The following is a 12,744-nucleotide window of genomic DNA, read 5'->3' as shown; positions in this document are numbered from 1 at the left end:
TTTGGTGGAGGTCAATTAATATATTCTTTCTTGTTTCAGTAATGTGAAAATATTAAAATTGCAGGGCAGAATATGGATATGTGAGTTCTAAACCACTTACAGTCCAGTAAACTTTTTATGGGAGTACTTTCTTTTGTGTTCTTGTTGCAGTGTGGGAATGAAGTGTGTTGCATCTCAACCAGCCTCTAAAAACATTAGACTTGCGTACGTGGTGATACCTATTAGGTTCATTGCCCATGCTATTTTTATATTGGGATGGAGAGAGAGAGAGAGAGAGAGAGGTGGGGGTGGACTGGTCTCCACTCCTCCTAAGAGCATTACGAGTGCATTTGTTTGTGACATTAGCGGAGTGTGCTGTCACTGTCATATGGCAAGCCAAGGAAGCCTCGACTGGTTTAGAGCCGAGACGGTTATTCCGGATTGCAACTGTTCACCCTCCACTGTTCCCAGCAGAGCCCTGGGCTTAATCCAGAGCGGAACACAGCCTGTCACAGAGGTAAAGGGGGGGGACAATTCTCACGAGTCATGGGGGAGATCAGACACAGTCGTTCCACATTATTTTCTCACGCGTGTTAGTTGGAAACGGCGTGTAACAGGTTTCTTTGCATTTTGCTGCTTTCTCTCCATTTTTCTTGAACTACATGGTGTGATACTTTGTTTTTGATGTATATTATTTTGAGGTGAACTAGGCTATGCCTATAATTGGAACAGCAATGAGTTTGTTTCATATTCTGCCTCTATTGTGTTGTCCGGTTTACCTTGTATCATCATAATTAGTGATTTAAGAGCATATGTTTTTTTTCAACCAATTTGTAAATTTTGATGCAAAATTTATTTTCACTAAATTCAAGTTTCTCTCTTGTATTATTCACCTTTTTCTAAATAGATGTAATGTTTCTACATTTTCTTAAATGTTTCTTAAAAGGTGTCAATCAGCGACTTCTGCTTGTATGGCTTTGTCTAATGTCTTAAATATCATCATTTTGGATTTAGTAACTTTTTTTTTTTTTGACCTATTTGTCCATTTAAATCCAAGAACCTTTGTCTATAGACTTTTGAAACATATCTTAGAAGGTTTTGAAGAACTTTAAGAGGAATAATATACTATACTACATAGAATAATTATATATTTATGGACTGGTATGTGATTATATAAATGGTAATTTTTCTTTCTGTGTTGTTCTCTTAACAGCTTTCTTCTCCAGCTCCTTGTTCGTTAATGGAGTTCCGGCAGGGCAGCGGTGATTACTGCCACGCCCAACATCGCAACGCTTGATTACGGGAGGATATGCCCGAAATCTGCCACTGAATGTTTGGATAAACGCCTTCTCTGCTTTTCTCTTGCTGGTCTTTCTGACTGACCGCTTTGCTGTGCACCAAATGGGTTAATTGGCATCTTGGCACCTGGCATTTAGCTACCGGACACTGTTCCACCCGTCTAGCTGCAGAGTATCCCTATCAAGAGGAAGAGGCAGATTTGTTGGAAGAGGAAGACTTTTGTGGCCTCTATTTACCAAGAAAGGCAGCTTTCAATTTGATGTACTGATTAGTAGTGATTCATCGCAGAAGATCCTGCAAATCCCTGACACCTTCACTGTTCTAGGTCAGAGTAGTGCCATACTGTGAGTGAAGCTGTGTGGATCCTGGCCCGAATTGGGTGCTATTTTCTTCTGTACAGTGGAGGGATACCAGCATGGCCAGGATGAACCGTCCGGCTCCTGTCGAGGTCTGCTACAAAAACATGCGCTTCCTTATCACGCACAACCCAACCAATGCATCACTAAGCAGCTTCATTGAGGTGAGAGATCATTTAGACATGTGTAACACAGATCATTTTAAAACATGATGACATACTGCTTTGAAAAAGTCTGTAACTACTCTTATGTGACACATAATGCCACACATAAATTGACCACAACCAAGAAGAAATTCAAAAGATGTGTTGTCCCTCAAAACTTGTGCAATCTTGTTTCCTCAGGATCTGAAGAAGTTTGGGGCAACAACAGTGGTCCGTGTGTGTGAAATCACCTACGATAAGACACCGCTGGAAAAGGATGGGATTACTGTTATGGTGAGATATATTTCTTTGTCATATTGACAATAAGTGTCTGTAAAGCATTTTTTATTTGTAAAAAAAAAACCCTCCTCTAATGCAGACCTTTCATTTAAAAAAAAAAATACAGACAAGGGATTTGAGTAATGTTAAAACTAGATAGTCCGATAATCAATATTTTTTTTTTTTTTATATTTAAACATTTCTACACTGTTACTTCAATACTATGTATACTGATAAATAGCAAAATCTTGTTTCATATTAACTTTTGGGAACATTCCACTTTGTCTTAACTGACACAACATTATTCCTTTTGGTTAAATATTTAATATTATTATTACTATTATTATAAAATATAAAATAGTCATGTTAAATTAAGACAAATTAATATTATAAAACAATTTATATTAATGCTAATAATATGTATTATTACTGTAAAAATAATTAAATATAAAGAGCAATTTTTATTCAGTTAGGACATTATTCTTTGTATTCTTATAATTTAGTTATAATTTTGTCAAAGCAAAAAAAAAAAATTAAAAACAATAATCAGGTAAACATCAGTTAACACACACTTACATTAAAATAATATCCATATGGATAAAAAAATCAATATCAGTCGATCTCTAATGCACATTGTGTTAGTTGGGTGTATATGCACAGTGCATTCAGTATATGCACACACACTCACTCGGTCACTTACATGTAATAATCCTGGACAGTTTCCCGATCATGGCAGTGTCACTCCATGCCACCCTTCCTTTAATTAACACTCTTGCTATACTGCAGTGATGCTGCTGTAATTAGTGGTACTTGTGGTACCACATTAGTGATATGAATGTGATTGGCACCCTTTACCTTGTAAAGCATCTGTCTGGATTCATATGTAGGATGAAGTTCATCCTGGTTAGCACAAACCATATCTACGCAGCCCTTCAGTGCACATCTAGTCCTGGAACACATGCTGTATGAATTGGCCACCCAGTCATGTGATATGTCACATTAAGTGAGATGAGGTTGCTTTCTGTCTGGTGCTCTGAAGGGAGCTCTGCATTTGAGGATTCAATCCAATAACGTTCTGCCAAACATCAGATCTTTCTCTGCCTTCACCTCTTTTTTTTTTACCACTTGAATCCATCATCCACATGTTTTCAATTTGGCTCGTCAACATTTCCCAGTTACCATGACAGCCAGAGCGGAGCTTGATCTCTCTCACTCTGCACTTTTTTTAAGTCTCATACAACCTTGTGTCCTTTCACTCTCCCTGACTTCTCATTAAATGATAAGACATATACATGACACTACATATTTTACTTTGATTTCTAGGAGAATAGCTTTCTAAGTCTCCTAGATTGACCTGAGGTCATTGTGAATTTATCCAGCATACTGGTGCATCCCAGGCTTTACTTTTAAAAACTCTGTGAAGTACATAAGTTAAGTAAATCAATTTCCTCCTCTGTGCCATCAAGAGAACAGTCAGTTTCCTCTAGAGAAAGACTATTGACTACAGAGCCTGTTTGAAACATCACTGCTGTGTTTATGCTCAGCTGGACAAGATGTAATGCTTCAGTCCGTGGCTCTCCATCAAAAAAACATGGAGCTTGTTAAAAACATGCATCTAGACAGGATTTAGTGCCTTTGTTTAGTTTGTGAATAACTTCTTTAGCTGTTCTTCAACAGGATTTTAGAGGATACTTTTGAATAGTGTACTTGGTTACTTAAAGCTAAAGTGTGTATTTTCTGTATCAGTAGAGTCACAAAATGCAATTGCTAAAAGGATAAGAGGAGATGAGGCAAAAGCTTTGCAGGGGGTCAAAACATGGAATGGGATTTCCTCTCTATTTCACTCAGCTCCAGATGGATTTAAATGGTCATCCTCCCTATTTTTACGCCTTTGGATCAGAAAAGTTCAGTGAACTCAATAGGTTGCGTGGTGTTATTTCAGTGTATGATTAACCTGTGGATTTCAGATCCCATTTGTCTCATAGAGCAAGCATAAGATGGTAAAAAGTCTAGATACACTGTTCAAAACAAACCAAAAAGTATAAATCGCACTGAAATAACTTAAATTCTTGTATAGTTCATGAAACAATGTTTCTTTATGAAGAGAAAACCGATCAGTGAGCAGATTTGTTGACATTTGGGTGCCTCATGTCAGTGTTTCATTCTCCAAAGTTCAAGTTTTAAAAACAAGAACCCCTTTAAAGGAAGTAATGAAACTGAAGTGTTGGTTGACAGCAAACAGGTGCCTCAAACCTCTCCTGCTCTCTTGTAAGCAGAAGCTCAAGTTGCTTGAGGAATAGCAGGTATGCGATTCTAGGAAAATGCCAGGGTATTTTCCACAATTAGGCCCCACGCTGCTGCTTCTAAAGTTGGTGTGCCCTGGCAAGAGTACAGAGCACTTCCATCTTGGAATGGACTCTTGGAATTAATAGCCTACTGTTGACATACCAGACAAGGAGGGGCCTATTAACCTCTTAGTGGATTAAAATGTTATTTTTAAACCAGGAGATTCTCATAGATGGTCCTCGTAGAAAATGGTCTCCTCAACTCACTCCCTATAAATGTCCCCTTTTCTGAGAAAGCAGCGATGCAAAACACCATGCTGTTCTGTTTGTCAGTGTATTTTGACCCAGCACATTTGTTTTTAAAACATCATTCAGATTCAGTCTTCCATGAAAAGCTGCCTGTGTAAAGAAAAAAAGTCTTTAATATTTGCGAGTCAGATTGTGAGTCAGATTGTGCCTGGACTGTATGTGTTTGTTCTGATCTGCTGAAGCATTTAGCAAAACCCACAATGTTTCTCTAAAGCGTGTCGAGTGTATGATGACCAATCATAGATCAAGTCCTAAAATTGTAAAGACCATGAGAAGTTTAGCATTTAAAATGTATGTTCATCCATCATTTACCCACCCTAATGTTCTTTCAAACCTCTATAACTTTTTTCCTTAGCGGAGCACAAAGTGTTCCATTTTTTTTTCAGTACCAGTGTTGTTTTAAACGCATTGACTTATAAATATCACCTTTTGTGTTCCACAGAAGAAAGTCACAGAAGAACATGGAAATTTTATCATTTTGCTCATTGTGAACCATCCCTTTTAAGTACCTAAAGACTGAGACAGCTTATTGAATAAGATGTGATCATTGCCCATTTGCATGTTACATAATTCAACATTTCAGATGATTCAGCTCTTGCACATGGTGTTAAATCGAGCTGTTCGTGACAGATCTGATTGAACCGGTAGAATTGACAGGACAAGTGCCATGTTTGCAGTTGCAGAACTCGTGAAAATCACACAGGAATCATCAAAGGGATTCGCAGACTTCTGTGAATCTGAGATGATGCATAACGCTGATGCTTTATGGAGCACCATCTGCTGGTGGTGACTGGAGTCATTTATTTCCCTTTAATTTGTTCCCTTTTATCTTATCTGCTAGTATTTTGTGTCTCTCTGTATGAGTGTTTCCCTTTCAAACTGAAATATAGTAACATGCAAACACATTGTAATCCATATTGATAATAGATGTGAACTCATCCTGCTGTTTCTCTGCCTCAGGATTGGCCTTTCGATGATGGTGCACCTCCTCCTACCAAGATTGTGGATGACTGGCTTAGTCTGCTGAAGAATAAGTTCTGTGAGGATCCAGGCTGCTGTGTGGCTGTGCATTGTGTGGCCGGACTGGGTCGGTGAGTGTCAATTCATCCTGTTATCACAGACGTGCTGCTAATGCCAAAGCTATAGCCATCTGTGTGATATATTAAGAATTGAACACAACTATATCAAACCAGTGCTGTGCCCACAATGAATTGTTTAGATTTTTTTGTTTGTCTGTTTGCTTGTTTTTGCACTAATGTTGAGTTACGTGGCAACCCAAAACAACTATTTCTCTGAATTTCTCTGTATTTTCTTCATGATCAACTCTATTTTTTCTGAAATATCACCTTTTTGTCTATTACACTCACCCAGGTAAATGTAAATGATGATTCTGATTGGAAATTGGGTAAAAAAAATCAGCCTTGTAAGTATAATTATCAAATTCTAGTTACAAAAATGATTGAGAGACATCTAGAATTTTGTAGGGCTATCGCAATTCGTCGATTTTAGTCGACTAGTCGTTTTTTAAAAATCATCGACTTCATTTTGCTCGCGTTGATTAACCGTCAAAATACCGGAAGTGGCGCATTTCATAATGAATCCATAAAACACATAATTAAGCATAATTGTGAATTTACAAACGCTATGATTTAATTAAATAATTATATGTAATGCAGTTCTAATACAGTATGTGCTTTATTTACATGCGTGTATGTTACGTACATGCGTCACACAGCAGCTCCGTTCACAGTAGTTCCACAGAAACTGTTATCATTAACGTGTGGAGCGTCTCAAATTCCATCTCTGCATGTTGTTGTGAGTTTGGGTTTATTATGCAACGTGCGTCATTTCATCAGATTTGTAAGGTAAACAGTTTACACGTTTTGCAGTGGTTATAGCATTTCTGTCCTAAAGAAATGGCCAAATATTAAAGATAAAGTGGACATTTTAATTAAATGGTGCTTGGTCAATATTAAAAAAGGATTAGATCGCGCAGTAATTGCCCTAGAATTTTGTGAACAATGGCAATTCAAATCAGTGTTGCTATTGTTAACTAAAATGAAACTATTTTATCATTTTCATAATTTAAATCTGAAAAAAAGTATAAATGTTACATTAAAAAAACCTATTAAAATAATTTTAAGTTGAAGTACTAAAATTATTGGAGCTAAAATGAAAATAAACAAAAGCTAAATAGAAGTAAAAAAAATTCTAATGTACAAAATTTTTTAACTTAAAATGCAAACTGAAAAAAAAATCTAATTCTAAATATTAGTGTACAGAAATAATAGTCAAGTCAATATTATTTGTATAGTGCTTTTAACAATGCAAATTGTGTCAAAGCAGCTTTACATCGGCTTGATATAAAGCTGGGTGGCTTTGTATCAGCTTTACAGTATGTAGACGGGGAAATAGTTAGTTTGTTGAAATAGTGTCATTCTCCTCTGGCCAGACAAAATCAGCAGTTTAAATCTAGGCTAAAGCAGAATCAGATTTTGCAAAGGACTCATCTGGTTCCTGTGGTCTTGTCCCGATGGCCGTTTTGGAGACAGGGTCTTCACTGGGGATCAGTCTCTGGGGTTCATCTAGGTGTCCTGGCTGTAGAGGTCATCTCTAGGTGGTGATCCACCATCTGATCTGGATACAGTCTGGATCTGGGTGGCTACAGTGACCTCGGAATAAGAAAGAAACAGACTAATATTAGCGTAGATGCCATTCTTCTAACAATGTAACAAGTACATCAGGTGTTTTGGGAAGTGTTCCCAAACTACCCTAATACTGAAATATAATTTTTTTTAAATGAAAATCTGCTGAGCTTTTTACAGTATTCCGCAGGCGCAGATTCCATGTTGTCCTTGTAATTTCCCAGCCTGCTGTTGTGGCTGTTCAGGAATTGTAGACGTGCAAATGCTCTTCTGAATTTGATGGGTCAGGCTTTATGTGGCTCGCTTCTGTCTCTTACAAAAATTCTCAAACATATCAACAGCCTTTCCCAGGATCTGTTGCTCTTTTTCCCTCAGAATGCAATCAAGGTCTGTGTGTGTAATATCTCTGGCAGAGCTTTAAGCTGGCTCGTGTTAGTGTAGTGTTTGAGTTCTGCCGTTTACATTTGGTTTCTCATCAATTTTTTTTATTTTTTTTTTTTGTTTATTTTGCTTTACCCCAAATACCCCTCAGCGACAGGCTTCTCAGTCTTGGCCCGTGTTCTCTGCAGGTCAAACCCATTCTCCCTGCCTGACCACTGTGTGCCAAAACCAACCGTCCAAACGGACACACAATATTAATCCAAGTTTATTATTCGAAGCACAAAAGGTTGACGTCCGAAGACGAAACAGGAAGCCAATGATAAGCAGCTCTCTTAATTGCTCCTTCATATCTCTCTTCAGTAAGGGATCCTGGTGTTGCCCTTTTATCTGGCCAACTGTCAAAACACACAAACCTTAATTAAGCTGCGGCGCTAGAATTGTTGAGCCAGACGGTCAAATGTGGCGGTTCTGCGGGAGCGGTAGGCTAATGACAGTCCGGTTTACCCTGCCTGCCCTCCCTCCACTTTGACCCCTGACCGCTTCTGACGACAAGTTAAGCACCAGCCCCTCTGACGTTGGTTGCAGCTCCTGTGGGAGCCCTCAGCAGTTTTTGACACGGAGCCAGTGTTTGCTTTAGTAGGATGAGTTTGTTGTTACGCATTGGAAAGGGGCACACTCAGGAGACTTCAAAGCTGTCAGGACCCTGAGCGCAAATGGTAAAAATAGAAAAGGTCTCTGACAGGGACTGACACACTCTAAAAATCTAAATTTATTGTATTTTAGTAAATCTGGGATTAGCATGTAATGGCGTTTAGGGTTTTTTCCCCCAAATAAAATTACATTTATGATCTGACTGCTCTGTAAATGATTAGAATGATAAATTCAAATTCATTGCCATCTAAGTGAAATGACATAAAATGGATAGTCCACACCAAAATTAAAATTTTGTCATTTACTCACCCTCATGTCTTTCCAAACATGTATGACTTGCTTTCTTCTTCAGAACATAAAAAAAAAATATATATATATATATATATATATATATATATATATATATATATATATACACATATATTTTTTGAATAATGTTTGTAACCAAATTGTTTTGGTTCCCATTGGCTACCACTGTATAGAAAAAAATACAGTTGAAGTCAAAGCGGAACCAAAATTGTTTGGTTACCAACATTCTTCAGTATACCTTCTTACATATTCCACTTAAGAAAGAATACAGGTTTGGAACAACATGAGTTTGAATACTTGAATACAGAATACAGAAGTTTGATGTTTGGGTGAACTATCCTTTTGTCATCTACTCTAAGAATTTTAATTTTTTTTTATCAGCTCTTCTTTTTGAATATGAATTGGTATTTGGGTTGTGAAGGTCTATATTAAGTCTTGAAGCCATATAGTAGCTTTTTGTGATGAACAGACTATAATGTAAGCTGTAGAGTAATGCGTCTTTCCACTCAAAAAATATATACTGTAACTGCAGATCTGTTTTCACATGCATTAGGTGCTATCCTTGCTGAAAAGGGCTGAATGGGTCACTTTTCCTGGAAAACCTATTGTTTCTGTGGTCTGTGCACACACAAAAGCTGTTTAAGGTGATGTTTCCTGGTATTAAACACTGTGTGTGTGTATGTTGCAGGGCTCCAGTGCTGGTGGCTCTGGCACTTATAGAGAGTGGAATGAAATATGAGGACGCCATTCAATTGATCAGACAGTAAGTATACATTACAGTTAACAATACATTACCAACACCTTGCAGCAGAGCGATACACCCAGTCAATACAGTGAGCGATTCAGTACAAGCACAGTAAATGATGCAGCACTGATACATGACAGATATTGTGCAGCATTAATGCATTACAGCTAATTATACAGTACAAACAAATTAGAGCAAATTATGCAGTCAAGAAATGATGAATACAGTTTGCACTGATGCCACTATCAAATATAACAATAGCACACAGCAGTGCTAATGCATTACTGAAAACAACTCTACATATGTACATATATACATCTGTATGTTTATATATGTACATATGTATGTGTTTAACATTAATTTTTTTTATTAATAAGAAAACTCTTATACATTTGTTATTAGTGGCTTAAGGTTTAACATATATCTTAATTGTATATGTACATATATTATTATAATATATTTTTTAAAATCATTAATTTAAAAAAACTCTAAGATAACTAATGGGCATTTGTTGTTTATTTCCCCCACAGGAATCGCCGGGGTGCCATCAACAGCAAGCAGCTGACGTACCTGGAGAAGTACCGCCCCAAACAGAGACTGCGTTTCAAAGACCCACACAACCACAAAAGCAAGTGCTGCCTCATGTGATCCGGTGTCACCAGCCTGCCACTGAAGGAACCAGTCACTCATGGACTAAACCGGACTAAAATTACCAATCTAGTGCATTTGAACTCGTTACAATTCAGGAGGGGAATTCAACCCCCTTTTGGTCTATATGTCAGACCCCTGCACACAGGGTCTTCACCAGCTCAGGGCTGTGAAAGATGAGCCTCTTGAATTTTGTATTTACACACAAACCTCCCCCCATCCTCACTGTGTTCACAAATTTATTGTGAACACAAAAATACGCCCGATGCACACACTCATGCTACCAACCATCACACTTTACCAGCAGCACACAGTCCAAAGATGATCATGGCCACCAGCCACCTGCTCATAGAACTCAATCACTGTTGTTATACTCACGCTTTTGTATGAAACTGCTTGACAACCCTGTTCTTTCTCTTTTGTAATTTTGAAGTTTCAGAATGCATGTCGCTGTACTTTTTTTGAAGATGCATGAGTGGTCTAACCTAGCTCTCTTTTTTTTCTACATTGCATCATGAATCTACTCTGGGATTCAAGTTTTTTTGCACCACTGGCTGCTTATTAATAGAACTGTGGGCGTCTGAACTGATAACATATCCAAAAACCTGGAAGTCAGGTCAAAGTGTGCTGTTTTAGCTGCTTTGAAATCATGTTGAAACTCATAAAAAAAGAAATCCAGCTAATCTGTACCACAGAATTGGAGCAGTGATCCGAGAGAAATCCATGAGTGAGCACAATCTATGTAGACCAGTAGTTCTGTTTTAATTGAACACAGCAGCCACAAGAGGGAGTAATCACACTATGTATTTCACATGAAAAATCTTCTTGGACTTGCTGGAGTTTTATTTTAATTTTTTTTTTTTGCTATTTGCACTCAGTGCTCATGCGTGGCTGTTTCTCATGGACATAGTTGTACTGTGGACACTTACTGTGGAATTTCAGAAGGAACATTTCAGAGTGAGGCCTAAAAGATTTAGTCTTGTCCATATAGTAGGAAATGAAATAGAATCACAGGATCTCTGCATAAGTAGCAAAAGCTAGTGAAGCAAATATTAAGGAAATATCTAATAAAAGAGTATCTTTGCATAATTGCAACTGTGAGAAGGATAAGCAAATACTTGTTTCAGGTTTCATGGATCAAGGTTATATTTGCCAATTATTATATTCACTTGGCCTCATGTTTATCTACAAAAGCAATGGCTGGAGAACGGACATATTTTAAAGCTGAGCTCACTCCAATTTAGAGCTGAACTTTAAGACAGGAGACCAAGTGTTTATCAAGTTTGCATTTCAGGTTTTGACACAGCGGATCCCATTTAAATAAAAGGGTGTGAATAAAGCAGCTCAGGTGTTGCTCACATATATAAGGGCTTTTCTCTCACGTGCTAAGTCAAGTCACTTTTATTACTGTCGAGTGTCTGCATTTACAAATCTGGAATGTTTTAATGAGTTGTGGCCTCAATAAATGTAGTAGTTCATCTTGGAATGTCTCTGGAAACCAATGCGATCAGCAAAAGAATAATCAAAGGTAACATTTTGAGGAATATATTTAGATGATATCACTTGTCCTGTTTTTGTGATGAAGGATGGTGCAAGACTACACCCCACGTCTCAAGTTTATCCTGACCTCATTCATTTGTGGTCCTGAAGACCAAGACATCATCCATGAAAATGTGCTTGATTTTTTTTTTTGAGTTCCTGATTTTTGAATAAACCAACAGAGCTGAAGTCATTACATTAAGGTTCACTGATCCACTGGTTTCCTGATCATATCTAAAGTGGCCTATTTGATATTAACATATTATTGTATTACATGTTTTTAGTAAACAGTGATACATGATCTATTGTTCCCTGTTCATATCTACAGTAATTAACATTATTGTATTATTCATAATTTTTAATGGCAAACAAAAAAGCTAATAATTGATGTACATATTGCTCTTCTATGAAATTGGAACAGATGTTAAATCCTCAAATCAGGATTAATTAAAAATGAATAAAAACCTTCTGGTATTTCTCACGAGCATGTACCAGTCGTTGAGTAATTGATGTACAATAAAACAGAATTGTTACTGTTTTTATGGTAACGAGTAATCACAAAATCTACCAATGAAGGATTAATGAGCATGGGGAGGGGGAATAATGATTATTTTGAGGTATAATGGGTGTATATTGTGATCCTTGCATCAGTTTAGATTTTAATTAAATCTGACAGTTATTCTAGTACAGTGTCTCTCCCTTAAGAACTTTCCTGTTTAGCTCCATCTGTTTTGTAATGGCAACAGGTTTTCCCAGTTCCTCCAACCGACCTTAAATTGTGTCGTCATCATGCTTGAAGGTAATAAAAAGGCTTTATGTCTACTAACTCCAAGTATAAAGAATTGTATGAAATTCTAACTTATGAAATTAAAGCTTTTCATCTCTCTCTGTATGGAAGGAATACAATCATACAACTGAGTACAGGCTTAATCAAAATGAACACCGGTACTGGAAACAGTAGTAACATTTATTGAGATTGTTCACAATTCCTCTGTTTTAAACAAATTTGATGAATATTCAAATTTTCAGAAAACAACACTAAAATGAGAAAACTTCTAAATTTGGAAGATCCGCACAAATTTGAAGCTGAAACAAACAAGCAGGAATACTTTTGGGGAAATATTATGCCTATGTAGCTAAAGCAAAAATAGCCTAATTAAGTAAATAAATAATTAA

At 37.1% G+C, this 12,744-nt stretch overlaps 1 protein-coding gene across 4 annotated transcripts in view; it reads left to right on the top strand.

The window, feature by feature from the left end:
* LOC306878155 (protein tyrosine phosphatase type IVA 3) overlaps window positions 1-12,458 on the top strand; it is a 46,238-nt gene extending 33,780 nt beyond the window's left edge. The window contains exons 1-6 of one of the 4 annotated variants that reach the window (XM_079430316.1): window positions 311-496; window positions 1,193-1,798; window positions 1,979-2,071; window positions 5,611-5,741; window positions 9,325-9,399; window positions 9,912-12,458. In XM_079430316.1, the coding sequence (XP_079286442.1) occupies window positions 1,694-1,798; window positions 1,979-2,071; window positions 5,611-5,741; window positions 9,325-9,399; window positions 9,912-10,029 (522 nt within the window). In that variant the 5' untranslated portion in view covers window positions 311-496; window positions 1,193-1,693 and the 3' untranslated portion in view covers window positions 10,030-12,458. Of the gene's footprint in view, window positions 1-310; window positions 497-518; window positions 645-1,192; window positions 1,799-1,978; window positions 2,072-5,610; window positions 5,742-9,324; window positions 9,400-9,911 lie in introns of those variants that run through there. The other 3 variants (XM_079430318.1, XM_079430315.1, XM_079430317.1) reach the window with 3 other exon arrangements.
* The last annotated feature ends 286 nt before the right edge of the window (window positions 12,459-12,744 follow it).

Source organism: Barbus barbus, assembly GCF_936440315.1.
Source record: "Barbus barbus genome assembly, chromosome: 12".
In the NCBI taxonomy this organism is placed as follows: Eukaryota; Metazoa; Chordata; class Actinopteri; order Cypriniformes; family Cyprinidae; genus Barbus; species Barbus barbus.
Note: the sequence above shows the minus strand (reverse complement) of the source record. Positions and strands in the feature narration are given on the sequence as shown.